Genomic DNA, 22,354 nt, shown 5'->3' with positions numbered 1-22,354 from the left:
CGGCTGGGAGAACAAATACACTCTTTACCACTGCATTGGGATAAGAGTACATGCGGCAGCCATCTTAGTATCACAAAGATGGAGCTTTCTCAGAATGGAGCCAAATCTGATCAGAGCTGAGTAGAGTGATTATGTCTTGGTCACACCTCTTAAGATTAGGTCTTGCTTGAAAACAAGATTTATTTCTGCTACTATTTTAAAGACAACTTAAGTTGGGATTCCATTATCTGTTGTTATTTGCAATGAGTAGCATTTTATATATAAACTTTTCCTCAACTTTTTAAAGAGGTATGGGTTATCTGAAGTGCTGAATGCTACCAAGTGACATAAAGCACTTTTAAAAGCCAAATGCTCAGGTATAGGATATGAAAAACATACCTTTAAATGGCATGGGTGGAAAAACCTACACATGGGTAGATACCAAGGAGATATTTTGGTTGGGGCCACATTAATAGGAGTATAGTTCATAGAAAAAAGAAAGGATCATTCTACTATAGTCCTAAAACCTCAGTTTGGGTATTAAGTTAAACTTTGAGCACAAACCATTAGCAAAGGGTAGAGACAATTTGGAGAGAACTAAAACTGACCATGATGGAGATGGGGGTGGGCTGAAAGAAAATGCATGCTTAACTTAAAGAATTCTTAGGGGACAGAGAGCAATTGTCTTCAAATACTTTTAGACATATATAGTAGACACTTGGTTTTTGGCTACTCAGCATCACTTGACTTACAATAATAGCCACTGATATGTATTTGGTGACTCGTCCCTCAAATTTATCTGAACCTAGTACTGCCCCTAGACTATTAAATTACAATAGCCATTACATTCCCATTTTTGCTTAGGTCAGTTTGAGCTAGGTTTTATGCCACCTGCAATCAAGAGTTTTGATACAAAATGTCACCTCTAAAAAGGATTAGATCTTTGAGGCCCCTAAAGACAGACCAAAATGTATACACTTCAGGCCAAAAGTATGCAGTTAAATGGAAGGAACAAATTTCTAAGATTAGGACTATCTGAAGATGAAATTATCATTTAGGAAGATAATTCAAGCTCCAAGTTTTGATGGTTAATTGATAAAGGTGAATGAACTCTGAGGTCTTTTTAAAACCTAAGACTCTCTGAAATTATCTCTAGTTTTAAATTTTAGGAAGGCAAGCCCAAAATTAGTGACAAAACTTACAGTTATTATAAGCACACTAATTTTAGTTCAGTGTTTTATAGAGTTGTATTTTTCATATACCAATTTTATACTTTCTTGGTGTTTATGACTTCTTATATGTTGGTATGTTATAATATCTAGTAAATTTTATTTATTTTTTTTAAGAGAGTGAGCATGAGAGAGAGGGGCAGGGAGAGAGACAGAGAGAGAGAGAGAGAGAGAGAGAGAAAGAATCTTAAGCAGGCTCCACACTCAGTGTGGAGTCCCACGTGGGACTCTATCTCATGACCCTGGGATCCTGACCTGAGGCAAAATCAAGAGTCAGATGCTCAGCTGACTGAGCCACCCAAGCGCCCCTCTAGTGAATTTTAAAGTCACTTAATAGACTCTATTTAAGTATTTAAATAGAGGCTTATAGTTGTGCCATTGTTTTGATATCATATCTGTATTACATTGTGTGCAAATTCCTTACTTGGGAATATAACCTTAATTACATTATTCCCAGTGGGGGAAAATGACTTGCTGCAAAATAAAATATTTGCTGCAGAGTGTAACACAAGCTTCTACTGATAGGTCAGGACTTCAGTCCCAAATTTCTGAAATACTTAAGTAAAGATCATTCCCTTCCCATTCTTCTTTCTTGAATAAGCAAATGAGCAAAATAAACAAAAACAGCAGGGGCTTAAGTAAAACAAACATTTTTAAAAATTTAATTTATGAAATACATTGTAGTATGGATGTATGTTTGAATATGCATTGAAAAAATATCTGGAAGGATACATATTAAATTGTTAACAGATTACCATGGGGGCATAGAATTAGGGAAGGGTGAGGGGAGTGCTCTTATTTTAAATTCATATGCTTCTGTTAAGTTTGAAATTTTACAGTGAGAATTCATTACTTTTGTAATAATCAAAACCATAACAGGAAAAAAAATTTAAAAAGTAACAAAAAGTAAAAAACACACAAACATATATACAGTAGTTTTCAGAGCTACAGTAGAGGTATGGAGAATTAAATCACATGGCACACTTTCCCACTAATACTGCGGTGGTAAATATAATTGTGTAGTCCATAATCAAAGAAGCAACATTAGAGATGCTACTTTTAGCAATATCCCAATTAACAATGTCCCCTGGGGTAAGCGCCCTTAAGCAGTGACCCTTCAAGATGGATATTAAAACTGAAAGGATCTATAGGAAAACATGTCAGTCTGAAAACTTTAGACAAAAGAAAAAGATTCACAGAAGTAACTTCAGAATACTAAAATAGTGAACCGAAGATCAGAAATTGGGGGTATGAGAATGATCCAGTCCAGACCGAAACCCAAATCACTGAAATCTTGTTAATCTAGGGATGTATGTTAGGGACATCTATTTTACCCATTTGTCTATCATTTCTCCCAATTTCCCAATTAGTCTGCTTTCAAGCTTAACGGTTTTAAACTAAAAATACTGCAATTTTAATGTGAAAGAATAAAATTAATTTCATCTAGATTAGTTTAAGTTCATTCTTCTAGTTAAAAGAACCAGAGAAACTTGAGATATGATTTTCCATTCATTTTTTTTCTCACAACTATTTCTAGCTACTTAATGAACATTTTGGGAGATAATGCTTGTGATTTCTCATGGGTCCCTTAGTTCTGTATTTAAAGAAATTTTTTTTCCTGTTCTAGATTTTTCTCCTTTTATTAAAGTCACCATAGATAACAAGTTTTTTATTATTATGAACATTTTTCTTTCACCAAAGAGGATTCTTTAGGTGACTATCAGGTTCTCAAAGTGAGAACATCTGTACCTGAAGGGTTCATCTTCTGCAAGCTACACAGTTAAAAGCTTAACTAATATAATTCTGCTGAAAGAATATTCCTGACCTAGGTGTCAAGCGTTTATGCAGAATTATACTCAATGTGTGAATAATATGGGAAATTTGATAAAATTTAATAAAAACTTATTATAAATAACAAAGATAAAGGGTATAAAGTCATAATGACCAAACCATTTTTAAGAGTTATAAGAGCTGAAATGTTTCTGTTTCTCAAAGGATTATATGAATTTAAAAGAGAAGAAAACAGCAAAAAGATTCATCATTACGTATATAAAATAGTATTTAGCATAATGCTTAGTACATAATAATCATTCAAAAGAATTGGCTCTATAATGAACAATGGATTAAAATAATAAACAAAAAATACAACCCAAAATGGAGACAAAAGCTTATAACTAATCTCCTAGAGTATGTGTTTAAATAGAAAGTCGAAGTTCACAGAGAGCGGTAATGAATTCTGCATTTTCTGGATCTACCTTTTGGGCCCTCTCATAGTACTCAGCAGCTTGCCTCTTTTCTCCTTCCAGCTTGTAAACAAACCCTAGGGCACTTAAACTCTGCACATCTGAAGCATTGTAACCAAGTCTCTTGATAGCTAATTTCTTCAGAGCACTTGTCAATTTGGTGCGTAAGGACGACCGGTCTTTGACCTTTAAGGCTTCTAAATAATGGTGGATAGCAGTACTTTCCGATTTGCGGTGAAATTCCTGAAAGCGGCCATAGTGATAGTGGATCTGATGTTTGTGATCATCAGTTATGTTCTCCAGACGAAGGGCTTTCTGGAAAATGTCTTCAGCATTGCTATACTGGCCTCCCTCAGCATACATGTTGGCCAGATCCGTGTAGGCAAATGCAAACATAGAGTCTCTTTCCACAGCTGCTTTGAAATGAGATATAGCAGATGTAATTAGCTCATCAACTTTTAGTTTATCCTTTCCTTTAGGTCTGTTGCGCGTGGCCTTCTTGATTTGGATCATTTGTGCCCTATAGCAAAGTCCCATCTGGTGATGCAGGAAAGAAGAGGTTGGTGTCACCTCCAAGGCCTTTTTCAAAAGTTCAAGAGCTTTGTCCCAGGAATTTTTTCTCCTGTAGAATTTGGCTGCATAACGAAGGACATAAGGTTGGGATGATATTTGGTCCAGGATTTCTTCAATATACCTTTCCCCTTCAGCTTCTGCATGTACATCTTGAAGCTTTAGTGCCAGAAAAACTTTAATGTAGGAGTTATCTGGGTTCAGGGTAACAGCTTTCCTCAGAGGACCCAGAGAAAAGCTCTTTATAGACCCCTCTCTGTCAGAATCATCCAGCCGATACACCGTGATGGCATAGCCAATGTTAAATTCTGGATTGTCAGGTTCCACTTCCAAAGCCTTCTCAAAAGCTGCTTTAGCCTTTTGGTAATACTTTCCTCCAAATTTCAAGAGTGCCCACCCTTTTTCACAGTCAATCTCAGGACGCTCCAACTTGTAGTTAGAAGGACTAGACAATTTCTTACAAACGTTTGCTATCTTGTCTATATACTTCTGAGCTTCTTTGAGCTGGTCCATGTGATAATATACCCAGGCATAGTTTCCCCAAGTGACCAGACTTCGTATTTCCTCTTTGTCTGAATGTTCTCGCCGGATTATTTCTTCTGCTTGTTCCAAGCATTCTAGGGCATCTTGATTTTGGCCTTTTAGGTGTTTCACATAGGCCAATAGGTTATAAAGAGTGAGTCTGGATTTTGTGGTAAGAAATTCAAGCTGTTGCCCAATTGTATCTTCCACATCAAACAGGTCAATGTCTTCCTTAAGTAAATTCCATGTAAAGTGACATTCTAACTCCAACAGAAGGGCCTTCAAGGAGTCCTTAGGAATTTCACTGCAAAGATAAAATCCTTTTTAACTTTGAAGAAATAAAGGAAATAATCAATCTTTAAACCTTAAATACTGTTTTTTGCTTAACAACACTTCTATCTTTTATTTGATCTTACAGTTCAAGCACTAGTCCCCTACAACTTTATACTAATTTCCTTGGTGTAGAGTTAAAGTCTAGAAATATTCTCATTATTTATTGCAAAAGCAGCTCTGGAGAGATGTCAGGGTTTTCTATGTCACCGAATATATATTTCCTTTGGCAGTCACTAACCCACCAGTACCTCCAATTTTTACAAAAGGGAATTTAAAATGTTTTTATTTACTTGCCTTAAAAATTAAGACTAGTAACTATATACACAGTCAATAATTAATATAAAAATTACACTTCTGTATTATGAGTAGGAAGGGGGAGAAGAGGAGGTGAGAAATAAGAAAAAGAAGCACGCTGGAGGAGACACAGAAGCCATACCAATGCATCATTTTTGTGAAAGAAGGAAGGACGAGAAGGAGAGAGAGACGAAGGAAAGGAAGGAAACCCCACAGAGAGAAAAGTCACAGAAACACACAGTAACTGGTATACCACAAGATGAGGAGAAGCATAAGTTTGAGACAGATAAAAGGAGAGTAACAGATATTTCCAAATAGATGGGGAAAAGGCAAAAGGAAATTTAGTAAGCTTAGTAAATTTGATATTAAGTGCTACATCCTTCTGAACTCTGGGGTTGTGGGCAACAATAGCTAATACTTATTATTACCCTATCATTGCCCCTAAAATTCACTTTACAATATTTGTTGAGCTCCCTTTGTGCAAGGCACAATGGAATATCTGCAGGGCACACTGGAAACACTGTCTCTGAAACTAGGAAGATGAAGGGAAAAGGAAGGACAAGGAAATATTTATTCTTTACTGAGAACCTTTTATGTGTAAGAGTTTCTAGATAACCCTTGGTATGTAACTGCGAACAAGACACAGCCCTGCTTATACAGACCTTATAAGTAGTCAATTACAACTCAGCATGAAGTTTCTTGCAAGTGACCCAGGAAACATACGTAATCCGATGCTGTGGACATCTGTGGTTCTTACTTGGTAAGGATGCCTCTTTTGGTTTCCATTTCTGGAACATCTCCCTCTACTCTCAGTCTATGTGATTTGAAATGGGATGTCTACTGCTTAGTCTGGGAAGACACATGATATTCCGGCCATCACCTGGTCCCAGGGATTTATTCAGAGATAGTCCAATTAAAATACAATTGTGCTGAAATGGGACTTTGATAGAACTATCCACCTTCCTTCTAAAAAGTTTAAGTTGGTAGGATATAAGCTTAGATTTGCCGGTGGACATCTTTCCAAACTCGGGGAGAGTCAGCCTGCTTGAGAAACAATCTAACAGAGAGGAAAGCACAGCTTAGATGGGAAGAAAGAGAAATTGTTCATGACAGTAACTAGTTTTGCCTGGATCACTTCGTCTACTCTGGACTTCTATTTACTTAAGGAAATAACCTCTCTCTGTCTGCTTAAGCCACTCTGAATTAGGTTTCTACTGTCTGCAACTAATTAACATTTCTGGCTTTATTCATTTGTTTTGCTGGTAGTGGTGGTGTGGCAGTCAGGAAAGACTTTCTAAATCTACTATTAACTATAATTAAGAAATGTACAGAAAATAAATTCCTTAGTCTTCTCTCAAAGACGAAAATGCCCTAATTATGGGATGAACAGTATACAGGGCATGTGTGTGTGAATGTATGTTTATTTCCCTTTCTGATGCACACAGAATCCTCCACCCACTTGTATGTGAAATATATAGTTATATAAATGTCTTTGGGAATTATAGTAATAGTGCCCTCAAAACATTTATTGACCACCTCATGTCATATATGCCAGGCAATATTCTAGTTGTATGGATATAGCAGTGAACAAGTTAGAAAACGGCCCTTTCTTCATGGCAATTCCATTCTGGGAGAGGAAGGAACAAAAGGAGTTGATGGAAAACAAATATGTAAACAAATCAATATGAAAACAAATGGACACTATGATTCCAGATAGTAGTAAATGTTAATTAAGCTAAGAAAAAAAAAATCAGAGTAATGGGATTAAGGGTGATGGTGGTTGGGGGAGTACTTCCGTTATAATTGTGAATGAATAGCCTTTTTGAAAGGGGCAATTTGAAGTAAGAGTTTTTAAAAAAAAAATCCCTCTGGCTGCTCTGAGGAGAATGGACAATCAAGCATCAAGAGAGGAAGCTGGGAAACTGGTAGGGAAATTATTTATTCAACCAAGATGTACTAAGAGCCTACAATGTAGAGGGCACTGTTCTAAGTGTTGGGATACACCTGTTAACAAAAGAGAAAAAACAACCTGACTTCATGTAGCTTATAATAGATAGGCAGTGGTGTATACCAAGAAAAGACAAAAAAATAAATGGAAAAAAAATAAATGAAAGTATAGAGTATGTGAGATGGTAATAAAAAGAAAAATATAGCAGAAAGGGTGGTGGTGGGGGAATAGAAAGTTGGCAAGGGTTCTGAGAAGTGGTTAAAATTTAAAGAACATGGCCAGAGCAAATCTCCCTGAAGGAGACATGAAAGAAGCTGTAGAGGAAATCCAAGGAGAGATGATGCAAGCTTACACTGTGGTTGCAGTATGGGGTTAGTGAGGACTGGACTCGTTATATTTGAGGCAGAGTTGACAGGTCTTTCTGATGGACTGGGTGTAGGGAGGGCCATAAGGAAAAGAGGAAATGCAGGATGATGCCTATGCTTTTGACTTCAGGAAGTAAGTTGATAAATCAAGAGGACTATTTGGAAATATTAATTTTGAGATGTCTATTACACACTCAAGTGAAGATACCAAGTATGAAGTTGGATATTAATGAAGAAAATACCAGGAACAAGGAGTGAAGTTAGAACTACAGATATAAAATTGGGAGTCATCAACATGCAGATGAACTTTAAAACCACAATATCTAGAATGAAATTACCTAAGGAGTGAGCATAGACAGAGAAGGTCAAAAACTAAGCCGCAGGACACTCTAAATGAAGCAGAGTAGAATGACCAGGAAAGGAGGCCAAGAAAGAATAATCAGTGAGGGAGCTGGAAAACTAAGAAACCTAGTATCAATGAAAGCCTAAGGAAGAAAATGTTTATTTTGAGAAAGAGAGATCAATATGCAAGTGTACAATGATTCTAAGAGATTGAGTAATCGAGGACAGACAGGAGATCACAGTTTTAGCAGGAGTAAGCTGTGGAGGACCATGTTAAGTGTTTCACTAGAATGGTAGGGATGAAAATATTACTGGAGTGGGTTGAGGGGATAATGCAAGGTAAAGAAGTGGATATGGGGAATACAGGCCACTCTTATCAAGGAATTTTGCTATGAAGGAAGTAGAGAAATAGAGCTATATCTGGAAGGAAGGTAGGAGGCTGAGGGAATCGTCAAAATAATTTTTACTCACAATATTTTTAATAACTTAATGATATGCCAATAGGAATGATCCAGTAGTAAGGGAAAAAAATGATGCTTGGGGGAGAGAGGTGAGGATAACTGCAAGAAAGATAGAACATGACGCAGAAGCGAAGCTATACATTGTTAATATTCAAATCTTTATCTCCAGTCTCAAACTCCTAACCATGTCATCCAGCCCTTGACTACTTCTCTGGCCTCATTTTGTACAACTTTCCTCCCACTCACTGCACTCCAGCCATACAGTCCTTTAAAAAAATTTCTTTGTTATTTCTTCTGTGAAGTACGTATCTACCTAAGGGCATCTGCATGTACTTTTTATTCCCACATTCTGTGAACTTTTCCTAAGAGAGTTCTAGGGCTTACTTATTCTCACAATTCTTGTCTTGGCTCAAATGTCAGCGCTTTAAAGAGTGGTACCCCTAATCACCTTAGCTAAAGCTGCACCCCCACCTTGCCAGTCATCCTAAAGTCTAGTCTATCACATTTCCCTTTCTGTAGAGCACTTACATCAATATTTGGTGGGGGGTGAGAAGGAGGAGAAGAATGCTTTAAATCACATATGGTGGGGCGCCTGGGTGTCTCAGTTGGTTAAGTGTATGACTCTTGATTTTGGCTCAGGTCATAATCTCATATGCCAGGCTAGTGCTGGGTGTAGAGTCTGCTTAAGATTCTCTCTCTTCCTCTGCCCCTCCTCTGCCTGTGCATGCATGTTCTCTCTCTCAAAAAAACCCAAAAAATATGAGATTGAGGTTTTAAATGGAATCAGACAGAGTCTTTAGGAACTGGAAAGGGGCTGTCCTAATAGCAAAAAGTAACAGATGGGTTAGAGAACTGAATTAATTGCACATTAGTAGTAGTGATTGGAAAAATAAAACCATTTCATATTTATAACTCAAATACTACTCCATGAATTGTTTTCCAATTTTTATAAATACTAAATGTAAACATAAATAATTGACTTAATATTATATTTAGGGGGCATTTAAGTTTATAATTAATTAATAAAATTAAATATACGGGTCTCACATTTTAGCATACGTAGTAGGTTCTACACCAGAGCTTTCCAAAAGAACTTCCTGCAATGATGGAAATGTTCTTATGTGTGCTGTATAATATGACACACTGGCCACATGTGGCCACTGATTACTTGAAATGTGACTAGTACAGGTAAGGAATCTAATTTTTTATTTACTTTTAATTAATTACAATAACCACATATATGACTAACGGCTACTATATGGGATGGGAGAGTTAGAGACACTGGGCCTATAGGGCTTAACAGATAAAAAGATTTCAAGCCCAACAGGTTAGAGCTTTCCTTTAACTTGAAATTTCTGCTATTTATTCAAGGTGAAGAGCTAAATTAAATGACAGACAAGGACATATTTTAAAAAAACAACTTAAACAAAGGACCTGGGCTCACTGCAGATTCAGTTTGTTAGTATGAATGTTATATTATTTATAACATACTATCTAGAATTAGATGAGTACTCAAAACAAAACAAAACAAAAAAACCCTGAAGCTGGGGCTCCTGGGTGGCTCAGTCGGTTGAGCATCTGACTCTTGATTTCGGTTCAGGTCATGGTCTCACAGTTCGTGAGTTCGAGCCCTGAATCTGGCTCTGCAATGACAGTGCAGAGATGCTTGAGATTCTCTCTCTCACTCTCTCTTCCCCTCTCCCTATGATCTCTTTCTTTCTCAAGGTGAATGGATAAACTTAAAAAAAAAAAAAAAAGCAAATACAGAAACATTAAAAAAAAAAAAAAAAAAGAAAATAACAACCCTGAAGCTACCATTCATTGATAGTTTACTATATTCCAGGCAGTGTGCCAAGCACTTTATACGAATTATATGTAATTTTTCTAAGAATCTTTTATTATTTTCCCAATTTTATGGATGAAGACAGGGAGATAAGAGTTTAAAATACGTTTCCAAGGTTACACAGCTAGCTATAAACTGGCTGAGCCCAGATTCAAACCTAGTTCTGCCTGACTGAAAAGCTAATGCCTTTCGACCATAATGGTATACTACTTCTTTAATATAAAAATTAGAGGTTGTTTACAGAAGAGCTTGCTTTAAAATATGTGATATATATAATGTATTTAAAATTCACTTTGCCTCAGGAGGACCTAAAAAAATAAAAATAAAAATAAAGGGATTTTAGAGAGCAGCTTAAAGAGCAGGTAAGAGGTCTGTGTGGCTGCCCATTAGAAAGGATATGCCAGATATTTACTTAAAGGTCTCAGGTTAAGAAAACAATGGTTTCAAATATGAACCCTCATTCTAAAGTCACAACATTGTACATTGCTGCAGTTGTTTTAGATGAACTATTTCTCGCCAGGACTTGCTGTGCACAGTGCTTTAGATAAGGAGTGGCAGAGAGATTTACTTAAGGATGATTAGTGATTCTCTCAAACAACAAAAAAGCTGGGTAAAAATATTTTAAAAATGAACCAGGGGTGCCTGGGTGGGTCAGTCAGTTGAGCGTTCTACTTTGGCTCAGGAGTTGGGCTCTGTGCTGACAGCTCAGAGCCTGGAGCCTGCTTTGGATTCTGTGTCTCCCTCTTGCTCTGTCTCTCTCTCTCAAAAATAAAGATTAAAACATTTTTTTGAAATGGTGCAAAGGAAGGGCAAAACTCTTAGTTATCAAGATCCAATTATCATCATTATTAAGAGAAGTGAATTAAAATATTTTTTTCCCACAATTCAAGACTTTCTAACGTAGACCTGATGATCTTCCAATATATTTCTTTGATCTCTGATCTTTGCCCTAAATTCCAAACTTAATGACTTTTTATTCACATCTTCAGTTAGAAGTTCAACTGGCATCTCAGGAGCACCTGGATGGCTCAGTCAAGCATACAACTTTGGCTCAGGTCACGATCTCACAGATGTGAGTTCAAGCCCCGGGTTGGGGTCTGTGCTGACAGCTCAGAGCCTGTATCCTGCTTCTGATTCTGTGTCTCCCTCTCTCACTGCCCCTACCCCACTCACACTGTCTTTCTCTCTCTCTCAAAAATAAACATTAAAAAAAAATAAACATTAAAAATAAACATCAACTGGCATCTCAAACAAACATAGCCAATCCAGAAATCTGGATTCCTTGAGCCTGCTCCTCAGGACCTCATCTTTTTTGGCAACTCTTAGTTCCACAGGCCAAATAATCTAGGAGAAATCTGATTTCTCTTCTTCCCTCAACCTCTCATCCAATACAACAGGAAGTCCTGTTAATTCTATCACCCAGATACATCTCAAATCCATCCACTTTTCTCCATTTCTACTCCATTTCTTCCTAGTCTAAACCACAATCAACTTTCCTTTGAGGTGGAGCAAATATCTGGTCTCCCAGCATTGGCTCTTGATCCCCTCAGAGTACTAGTAAACTTTTGAAAATGTGAACCAGATAGGTCAGTCTCATGCTTAAAATCTCCCAATGGGGGCGCCTGGGTGGCGCAGTCGGTTAAGCGTCCGGCTTCAGCCAGGTCACGATCTCGCGGTCCGTGAGTTCGAGCCCCGCGTCGGGCTCTGGGCTGATGGCTCAGAGCCTGGAGCCTGTTTCCGATTCTGTGTCTCCCTCTCTCTCTGCCCCTCCCCCGTTCATGCTCTGTCTCTCTCTGTCCCAAAAATAAATAAACGTTGAAAAAAAAAAAATTAAAAAAAAAAAAAATCTCCCAATGGCTTCCCAACACCCTTAAATATTAATCCAGCCCTTGTCATGTCCTAGAAGTCCCTAAAGGACTTGGTATTATCTATCTGTCCAACCTTTTCTCCTCCTACTTTCCTCCTCATTCACTGTTTTAGACATATTGACCTTCTTCCTCTCTCAAACATATCAAATTCAAGGACTTTTATCCCTGTTGTGTTTATTCTTGCAATGTTCTGCTCCTAAGTCTTTACATGACTAGTTCTTTCCTGTAATTCAGTTCCAACATTCCCTACCCAGGAGGCCACCTGTGGCAGAACTATCTAAAATAGCCCCCTCCATTCTAGATCACTTTCTTAGCCCATTACACTATTTTATTTTCGTTGTAGCTCTTAACACTTTCTGTATTGATCTATTGTTTATTTCCCCCATTAAAGGCAATTTTTTAAAATGTTTTTTCATTTTTGAGAGACAGAGACATGGCACGAGTTGGGGAGGGGCAGAGAGAGGAAGACACAGAATCTGAAGCAGGCTCCAAGTTCTCAGCTGTCAGCACAGAGCCCGATGTGGGGCTTGAACCCACCAGCCTGTGAGATCATGACCTGAGCCGAAGCCAGATGCTCAGCCAATTGAGCCACCCAGGCGCCCCTATTTCCCCCATTTTAAATTAAGCCCCATAAGAATAGGGACCTTGTTCTGAGTTTTGTATCTTTCACTACTGTGTCCCTAGAATCTATTATTCCAGGCAATTAACAGAAGCTCAATAAATATTTGTTGAATGAATGTAGTTACATGCTGGCAACTTCTGGCACGTCCAGCCCAGAGGTATAGGCGATCAGCATAACAAGTACCTGGATTCCAGAGGAGGGAATTCTTACTAGTTCTTCGCTTCCTGCTAATGGCTCCAAACTTTTCTCCCACTGCAGTTCTCCCTATCCCACTTGTCTTTATATCTTGGCATACTCTCTGTCTGGCTCCATGTTTTGATTCTGAAAATAAGTTTTGGACTATTTCCTATGGTCCTGACTGGGAAACCTGGTATGGCTGTCCCGTGGTAGTTTGTTCCTTACTCTGGTGTAACTGCACCAAACTCAGAGGCAAGACATCTCCTTAACAGCCTGCCCAGATGGGTGACAAATGGGCTAACCAGCCCCCTGTCCATCCACAGAGTAAAATGAACATCTGCTTTTGTTGTGAAGGTTTACACCAGCCCCGCTCAAGAACGATAAGGAGGGCTGCCTCAGGTAATTCGAATGTGGTTGTGAGATCTCAATGGGCTATTCAGTCACTGAAGTGCCTTGCCCAGGCTCTGGAATTTATGCACAACTTGATGCCTCGAGAAACGTTATTTTTTAAACTCTGCTTAATTTTTAAATTCAGTCTCTGGGAAGCTGGCAGAGAGAGGCTATTGTGTCTGAAAAGGCAACATTTATCTTTAGGCAATTTGGGGCTTTTTCTCAGGAAGAAGCAGTCTTTCATCGTCCTTGGGAGAAAGTCCCCACTGGGGTCCACCCCTCTTCCAACCCATCCTGCATACACATACAGAGCACCCCCCTTTTCCTCCTCGTTTCTTCAGGCACCTTCCTGATACCTCCCTCCCTTGTTACAGATGTGAGAAGCGAGGCACTTATTAAATTTCTTTTTTACTTAAAATAATAGTAAACATTTGCAAATATTAGGTACTACGCCGTGCATTAAGCCCACAGGCCTAAGATTTGGATGCCAGTAATGTGCACAGATAAGGAACAGACTCAGAACGTGGAAGCAACTTTGCTTTGGGTCACCCAACTAGTAGATGTTCAGAGTCAGGATTGAGAAGAAAGGGCTTTCAGCTTCAGGAGCCCCAAATCTCATCCGTCAACTTATTAACTGCTTCACTAATCACGCACCGGGCAGGGTGCCAGTCCCCGGGATACGAAACGGGCGAGAAAAGGACCCCACTACCAAAAGGCAGTAAAGGAGACAGATGAAGACACCCCCGTAAAATAGCGGATTGGGGGGAACAATAAGAATCTGGACGCGGCACAAAGGCAGCTCCCAGGAAGGGAAGGACTCAGACCCAGAATCGGAAAGGCAAAATGGCAGTAGTAGACCTAGGTGACAACTGCAGGGCTGCGGCCAAACCGCGTCTGTCCACCTCGGGGGGAATGGCAGCTGCGGTCCCGGGAAGGGGAGGAAGGCGACGGGCCTCAGGCGACGCGTGCCACGTAGAAGCCGCCCGGGAACGGCCCGGGGGCGGCCGACAACCAAGCACGGCCGTCGCCGCCGCGGAGAAAAGCCGCAGGGAGGGCACAGGCTCCCGGGGCGCGTCGCCTGGCTCCTCGACCCGACAGTCCTGACCGCGGACGCCCTGGAGGGTCGGAGCTCCCGGGAAGCGCGCGCGGTCACCCTCCCCGCCAGGCCCGACTCCAGACGCCCGGGACCGGGACAGGGCTCTCGGGGAGCGCTCCGAACACGACGCCCGGCTGCAGGGCGCAAGGGGCTCGGCCCCCGGCAGGGCCGTGCCGCTGCGCTGGCAACGGAATGAAAGAAAAACACCGGCTTGAAACAAAGGCCTACGCAGTCTGAGAGCAGAAGCGGGGAAAGCCCTCACCTCATGGTGGCTGGGCGCTGCGGGCCGTCCGGGAGGGGGGAGAGGGGCGGCTGTCCCCTCGGGCTTTCTCCTCAGGACTGGGCTCCCCAGCTGCCGAGCGGCGGGACGCGCGCGGGCGGGCGTGTGCGCGTGCGCGGGGAGTGCGGGCGGGCGGCGCGCGCTTCCCGCGGGGCGTCGGCGGCGCGAGGTCGCTGCCCAAGCGTGGGCTTTGTTAAACGCAGGACCCGAGCGGGAAAAGGAAACTGAAAAGTGAATCTGATCCCGGACTAGGCGGAGTCCAGTTCCAGGAAACGGAAACTTATGCGTGAGCTGAGTGGGGCCCCAGCGGGGCTGAGGAACCCAGGGTGGGGGTGGGGGGTACGTTTACGGACCTCGCGGTGGTTCGGTGTGGAATTTGCAGCTGGCCCTCTGGACTTTGGGCTCTCCCCTGTCTCGCTGAGGCTGCGTGGCGCTTGAGCAACCTCATTTATTTTTAAATAAAACGCCAGGAGATCGTTCAGCATTATTTTTGTCTTAAGGGTGGCAGCGATGCTCTTTCCAGCTTCCAGCATCCTAGGCTGAAACTGAAGCCCCTGCTTCCAGTCTTGATTCAGACAAACAAACAAAACAGGTGCAGTGCTGTGCACCCGTGCCATTATTTCCGTTGGGCAAATTTAAAGTGATTTGGGGGGCAAAATGCATATACGTTTAAAAAGTTGATAGGTATTGCAGAATACCTTTGCAAAGAGGTTTATACACCTCCACTCACAGTTGTGTGAGAGTGCCTGCTTTCTGTGCCTTTGCCAACCGTGCTCCGTATAATAAGATTCGTAAAGATGGGGTGGTATTGGTAGTCTAAGCAGAAAATGCCAAATATCCATAAACCAAAATTTTTGCTCCTTTTGGATTTATTCGTTCATTCATTCAACAAGTTATATTGAACAACTGCTATGAACCATTGTTCAAGGCACTGTCAATATAGCAATGATGAAGATAGAGGACTTAGCTTTATGGAAGTTATCTTCTAGTATGGGAGATAGAAATAATAAAGAACAAATAAAATATTATATATCAGATGGTGCTATGGAGAAAAAGCATAGAGAGGTTTTGACTCCAGGGTGATTTTTGCTAGTATAAATATGTTCATAAGGGCCGGTTTCATTGAGAAAGTCACAATTGAGCAAAAATCTGAGGTGGGTGAAGAAGTGAACACTGTAGATATGGAGCTAGAGAAGAATATTCCAGACATGGGAAACACTAAGTGCAAATCGCTTGAGGAGGGAGCATACTTGGCATGCATGGATGGTGTCGTTGGAGTGGTGAGAACAAGGAAAAAATCATAAGAATATAGATCAGAGAGGTAATGTGGTGGGCCTGAAGGCTATTGTAATCTTTATCTTAAGTGGGAAGCCACATTTTAGAAAAAGTACTGAAAGGGTTTTTTTTCTTCCAATTTTTAATTTAAATTCTAGTTAGTTAACATGTAGTGGGATATTGGTTTCAGGAGTAGAATTCAGTGATTCATCACTTACATACAACACCCAGTGATCATTATGACAAGTGCCCTCCTTAATCCCCATCACCCATTTAGCCCTTCCCCCATCCACCTCCCTCCATCAACCCTCAGTTTGTTCTCTTATGATTTGCCTCCCTCTCTCTTTTTTCTGCTCTCATATGTTCATCTGTTTTGTTTCCTAAATTCCACACATGAGTGAAACCATATGGTATTTGTATTTCTCTGACTGACTTATTTTGCTTAGCATAGTATATACTCTAGCTCCATCCACATTGTTGCAAATGGGACGCTTTCATCCTTTTATGATGGCTGAGTAATATTCCTGTGTGTGTGTGTGTGTGTGTGTGTGTGTGTACATACATACCACCTCTTCTCTATCCATTCATCAGTCGATGGACGTTTGGGTTCTCTCCATAGTTTAGCTATTGTTGACAATGCTGCTATAAACATTGGGGTGCATGTGCCACTTCAAATCTGTATTTTTGTATCCTCTGGTAAATACTTAGTAATGCAATTCCTGGATCATAGGGTAGTTCTATTTCTAACTTTTTGAGGAATCTCCATACTGTGTTCCAGAGTTTGCATTCCCACCAACAGTGCAAGAGGGTTCCCTTTCTCTGCAATCTTGCCAACATCTGTTGTTTCTTGTGTTGTTAATTTTAGCCATTCTGGCAGGTGTAAGGTGGTATCTCATTGTGGTTTTGATCTCCTGATGAGGAGTGATGTTGAGCATCTTTTCATGTGTCTGTTAGTCACCTGGATGTCTTCTTTGTGAAAATGACTATTCATGTCTTCTGCTGCCCATTTCTTAACTGGACTGTTTGTTTTTTAGATGTTGAATTAGATAAGTTCTTTATAGATTTTGGATACTAACCCTTTATCAGATATGTCATTTGCAAATGTCTTCTCCCATTCCCTAGGCTGTCTTTGAGTTTTGATGATTGTTTCCTTCGTGGTACAGAAGATTTTTATCTTGATGAGGTCCCAATCGTTCATTTTTGCTTTTGTTTCCCTTGCTTCTGGCAACATGTCTAGTAAGAAGTGGCTACATCCACTGGTGGATGGAAGGTAGAAGGTTGGAAGGTGGAAGAGGTTGCTGCCTATGTCCTCTTCTAGGATTTTTGATGGTTTCCTGTCTCACATTTAGATCTTTCATCTATTTTGAATTTATGTGTATGGTGTAAGAAAGTTGCCTAGTTTCATTCTTCTGCATGTTGCTGTCCAGTTTCCCCAACATCATTTGTTGAAGAGACTGCTTTTTTCCATTGGATATTCTTTACTGTTTTGTTGAATATTAGTTGACCATATAGTTGTGGGTCCATTTCTGGGTTTTCTGTTCTGTTACATTCATCCATGTGTCTGTTTTTGTGCCAGTACTATAACTGTTTGATGATTACAGCTTTGTAATATAGCTTGAGGTTCAAAATCATGATGCCTTCAGCTTTGCTTCTCTTTTTCAGGATTGTTTTGGCTATTTGGTGTCATTTTGTGTTTCAAATAAATGTTAGGACTGTTTGTTCTAGCTCTGTGAAAAATGCTGGTGGTATTTTGATAGGGATTCCATTAAATGTGTAGATTGCTTTGGATACTATAGACATTTAAAAGATGTTGGTTCTTCCAATCCATGAGCATGGAATGCTTTTCCATTGCTTTGTGTCTTCTTCAATTTCTTTCATAAGTGTTCTATAGTTTTCAGAGTATAGATCTTTCACCTCTTTAGTTAGGTTACTAAGCATCTTATTGTTTTAGGTGCAGTTATAAATGGGATCAATTCCTTGATTTCTTTTTCTGCTGCTTCATTATTTTTTTTAATTTTTTTTTTCAACGTTTATTTATTTTTGGGACAGAGAGAGACAGAGCATGAACGGGGGAGGGGCAGAGAGAGAGGGAGACACAGAATCGGAAACAGGCTCCAGGCTCCGAGCCATCAGCCCAGAGCCTGACGCGGGGCTCGAACTCCCGGACCGCAAGATCGTGACCTGGCTGAAGTCGGACGCTTAAACGACTGCGCCACCCAGGCGCCCCTCTGCTGCTTCATTATTGATGTATGGGAATATAATAGATTTCTGTACTTTGATTTTATATCCTGTGACTTTGCTGAATTCATCTGTTAGTTCTAGCAAATTTTTACTGGAGTCTTTTGGGTTTTCTACATAGAATATTGTGTCATTTGCAATTAGTGAACGTTTGGACTATAAACATTGGGGTTCATGTGCCCCTTTGAAACAGCACACCTGTATCCCTTGGATAAATACCTAGTAGTGCAATTGCTGGGTCATAGGGTAATTCTATTTTTAATTTTTTTGAGGAATCTCCATACTGTTTTCCAGAGTGGCTGCACCAGTTTGCATTCCCACCAGTAATGCAAAAGGGTTCCTCTTTCTTCACGTTCTCACCAACATCTGTTGTTGCCTGCGTTGCTAATTTTAGTCATTCTGACAGGTGTGAGGGGGTATCCAATTGTGGTTTTGATCTTATTTTCCTGATGATGAATGATATTGCGCATTTTTTTCATGTATCTGTTAGCCATCTGGATGTCTTCTTTGGAAAAGTGTCTATTCACGTCTTTTGCCCATTTCTTCACTGGATTATTTGCTTTTTGGGTGTTGAATTTGATAAGTTCTTTACAGATTTTGTGGATACTGACCCTTTATCTGGTATGCCATTTGCAAATATCTTTTCCCATTGCATCGGTTGCCTTTTAGTTTTGCTGATTGTTTCCTTCACTGTGCAGAAGCTTTTTATCTTGATGAGGTCCCAATTGTTCATTTTTGCCTTTGTTTCTCTTGCTTCTGGAGACATATCAAGTACGAAGTTGCTGCAGCCAAGGTCAAAGAGGTTGTTGCCTGTTTTCTCCTCTAGGATTTTGATGGCTTCCTGTATTATGTTTAGGTCTTTCATCCATTTTGAGTTTATTTTTGTATATAGTGTAAGAAAGTGGTCCAGGTTCATTCTTCTGGATGTTGCTGTCCAGTTTTCCTAACACCAGTTGCTGAAGAGATTGTCTTTTTTTCCATTGGATATTCTTTCCTGCTTTGTCAAAGATTAGTTGGCCATATATTTGTGGGTCCATTTCTGGGTTCTCTATTCTGTTCCATTGATCTATGTGTCTATTTTTGTGCCAGTACCATACTGTCTTGATGAGCTTGTAATACAGCTTGAAGTCCAGAATTGTGATGCCTCCAGTTTTGGTTTTCTTTTTTGGGATTGCTTTGGCTATTCAGTGTCTTTTCTGGTTCCATACAAATTTTAGGATTGTTTGTTCTCTGTGAAGAATGCTGGTGTTATTTTGATAGTGATTGCACTGAATGTGTAGATTGCTTTGGGTAGTATTGACATTTTAACAATATTTGTTCTTAAAATTCATGAGCATGGAATGTTTTTCCATTTTGTGTGTGTGTGTGTGTGTGTGTGTCTTCTTCAATTTCTTTCATAAGCTTTCTATAGTTTTCAGTGTATAGATCTTCACCTCTTTGGTTAGGTTTATTTCTAGGTATTTTATGGTTTTTGGTGCTATTGTAAATAGGATAGATTCCTTGATTTCTCTTTCTGTTGCTTCATTATTGGTGTACAGAAATGCAACCAATTTGTGTACATTGATTTTATATCCTGCAACTTTGCTTAATTCATGGATCAGTTCTAGCAGTTTTTTGGGTTTTCCACGTAGAGTATCATGTCATCTGAGAAGAGTGAAAGTTTGACTTCTTCCTTGCTAATTTGGATGCCTTTTATTTCTTTGTGTTGTCTGATTGCTGAAGCTAGAACTTCCAACACTATGTTGAATAACAGTGGTGAGAGTGGACATCCTTGTCATGTTCCTGACCTTAGGGGGAAAGATCTCAGTTTTTCCCCATTGAGGATGATATTAGTGATAGGTCTTTTATATATAGCTTTTATGATCTTGAGTTATGATCTTTCTGTCCCTACTTTCTTGAAGGTTTTTATCAAGAAAGGATGCTGTATTTTGTCACATTCTTTTTCTGCATCTATTGAGAGGATCACTTGGTTTTTATCCTTTCTTTTATTAATGTGGTATATCACATTGATTGGTTTGCAAATACTGAACCACCCCTGAAGCTCAGGAATAAATCCCACTTGATCGTGGTGAATAATTCTTTTAATGTACTATTGGATTTGATTAGCATCTTGTTGAGAATTTTTGCATTCATGTTCATCAGGGATATTGGCCTGTAATTCTCCTTTTTAGTGGAATCTTTGTCTGGTTTTGGAAACAAGATAATGCTGGCCTTGTAGAAAGAATTTGAAAGTTTTCCTTCCATTTCCATTTTTTGGAACAATTTGAGAAAAATAGGTATTAACTTTGCTTTAAATGTCTGGTAGGATTCTCCTGGGAAGCCATCTGGCCCTGGACTTTTGTTTTTTGGGGGAGATTTTTGATTACTGATTCCATTTCTCTGCTGATTATGGGTCTGCTCAAATATTCTATCCTTTCCTGTTTCGGTTTTGGTAGTTTGTATGTTTCTAGGACTCTGTCTATTTCTTCCAGATTGCCCAATTTGTTGGCATATAATTTTTCATAATATTCTCTTATAATTTGTATTTCTGTGGTGTTGGTTGTGATTTCTCTCTTTTATTCATGATTTTATTTATTTGGGTCCTTTCACTTTTTGATAAGTTTGGCTAGGGGTGTATCAATTTTACTAATTATTTCAAAAAAGTAGCTCTTAGTTTCATTGATCTGTTCTGGTTTTTTTGTTGTTGTTGTTTCTATAGTGTTTATTTCTGCTCTAATCTTTATTATTTCCTTTCTTCTGCTGGCTTTAGGCTTTATTTGCTGTTCCTTTTCTAGCTCCTTTAGGTGTAAAGTTAGGTTGTATATTTGAGAACTTTCTTGCTTCTTGAGGTAGACCTGTATTACTTTTTTAAAAAAAAAAAATGTTTTAATGTTTATTTTTGAGAGAAAGAGAGAGTGCAACTGGGGGAGGGGAAGAGAGAGAGGGAGCCACAGAATCTGAAGCAGATTCCAGGCTCTGAGCTGTCAGCACAGAGCCTGACGCAGGGCTCAAACTCACAGACTGTGAGATCATGACCTGAGCCGAAGTCAGCCGCTTAACCGACTGAGCCACCCAGGTGCCCTGCAGTATCCTTCAATCTTAGGACAGGACTGCCTTTGCTCTATCCCAAACGTTTTGTTTTCATTTTCCTTTGCTTCCATGTATTTTAAAATTTCTTATTTAATTTCCTGGTTAATCCGTTCATTCTTTAGTAGGATTTTCTTTAACCTCCATGTATTTGTGGTCTTTCCTAATTTTTTTTCTTGTGATTGACTTGAAGTTTCATAGTGTTGTGGTCTGAAAATATGCATGATATCAATCTTTTTTCCTTGTTGATTTGTGACCCACTATGTGATCTACTCTGAAGAATGTTCCATATGCACTTGAAAAGAATGTGTATTTTTTTTGCTTTAGTATGAAATGTTCTGAATGTATCTGTTAAGTCCATTCAGTCCAGTGTGTCATTCAAAACCGTTGTTTCCTTGTTGATTTTCTGCTTATATGATCTGTCCATTGTTGTAAATGGGGTGTTAAAGTCCCTTACGATTATTTATTATTATCAATGAGTTTGTTTATGTTTGTGATTAATTGACTTATATATTTAGATTTATTTATAGATTTATTTATTTTTTTATAAATTTATTTATATTTAGATTTTATTTATATATTTTAGATTTATATATTTAGACATTGGGGCATAAATATTTACAACTGTTAGAACTTCTTGATGGATAGACCCCTTAATTATAATGTAATGCCCTTCTTCATCTCTTGTTATAGTCTTTTGTTTAAAATCTAGTTTGTCTGATATACTTATGGCTACTCTGTCTTTCTTTTGACATCCATTAGCATGATAGATAGTTCTCCATTCCTTCACACTGAATCTGCAGGTGTCTTTATATCTAAAATGAGTATCTTGTAGGCAGCATGTACATGGGTCTTATTTTTTTTGACCCATTCTAATACCATATGTCTTTTGATTCAAGCATGTAGTCCATTACATTCAGAGTGATTATTGAAAGATATTAGTTTAGTGCCATTATGTTACTTGTAAAGCTCGTGTTTCTGGTTATCTTCTCTGTTCTTTTCTAGTCTTTGTTGCTTTTGGTCTCCTTCACCCCCCACCCCGAGTCCCTTTTAATATTTCTTGCAGGGCTGGCTTAGTGGTCACAAAATCCTTTAGTTTTTGTTTGTCTGGGAAACTGTTTAATTTATCCCTCTATTCGGAATGAAAGCCATGCTGGGTAGAGTATTCTTGGCCACGTATTTTTCCCATTCGGCACATTCAGTATATCCTGTC

At 39.4% G+C, this 22,354-nt stretch overlaps 1 protein-coding gene across 1 annotated transcript; it reads right to left on the bottom strand.

Moving 5' to 3' along the window:
• Positions 1–1,842: 1,842 nt before the first annotated feature.
• Positions 1,843–14,789, bottom strand: LOC112854343 (interferon-induced protein with tetratricopeptide repeats 5). Its single transcript, XM_086680338.1, has 2 exons — positions 14,545–14,789; positions 1,843–4,847 (listed from the first exon to the last, which is right to left on the bottom strand). The coding sequence occupies exons 1-2, from the start codon at positions 14,547–14,549 to the stop codon at positions 3,404–3,406; spliced, it is 1,449 nt and encodes a 482-aa protein (XP_086536464.1). The 5' UTR covers positions 14,550–14,789; the 3' UTR covers positions 1,843–3,403.
• Between the last annotated feature and the right edge of the window lie 7,565 nt (positions 14,790–22,354).

Source organism: Puma concolor, chromosome D2, assembly GCF_028749965.1.
Source record: "Puma concolor isolate L17-30 chromosome D2, mPumCon1.1.hap2, whole genome shotgun sequence".
Taxonomy (NCBI): Eukaryota; Metazoa; Chordata; class Mammalia; order Carnivora; family Felidae; genus Puma; species Puma concolor.
The sequence above is the reverse complement of the archived record's forward strand: the minus strand, read 5'-3'. Positions and strand labels throughout refer to the sequence as shown.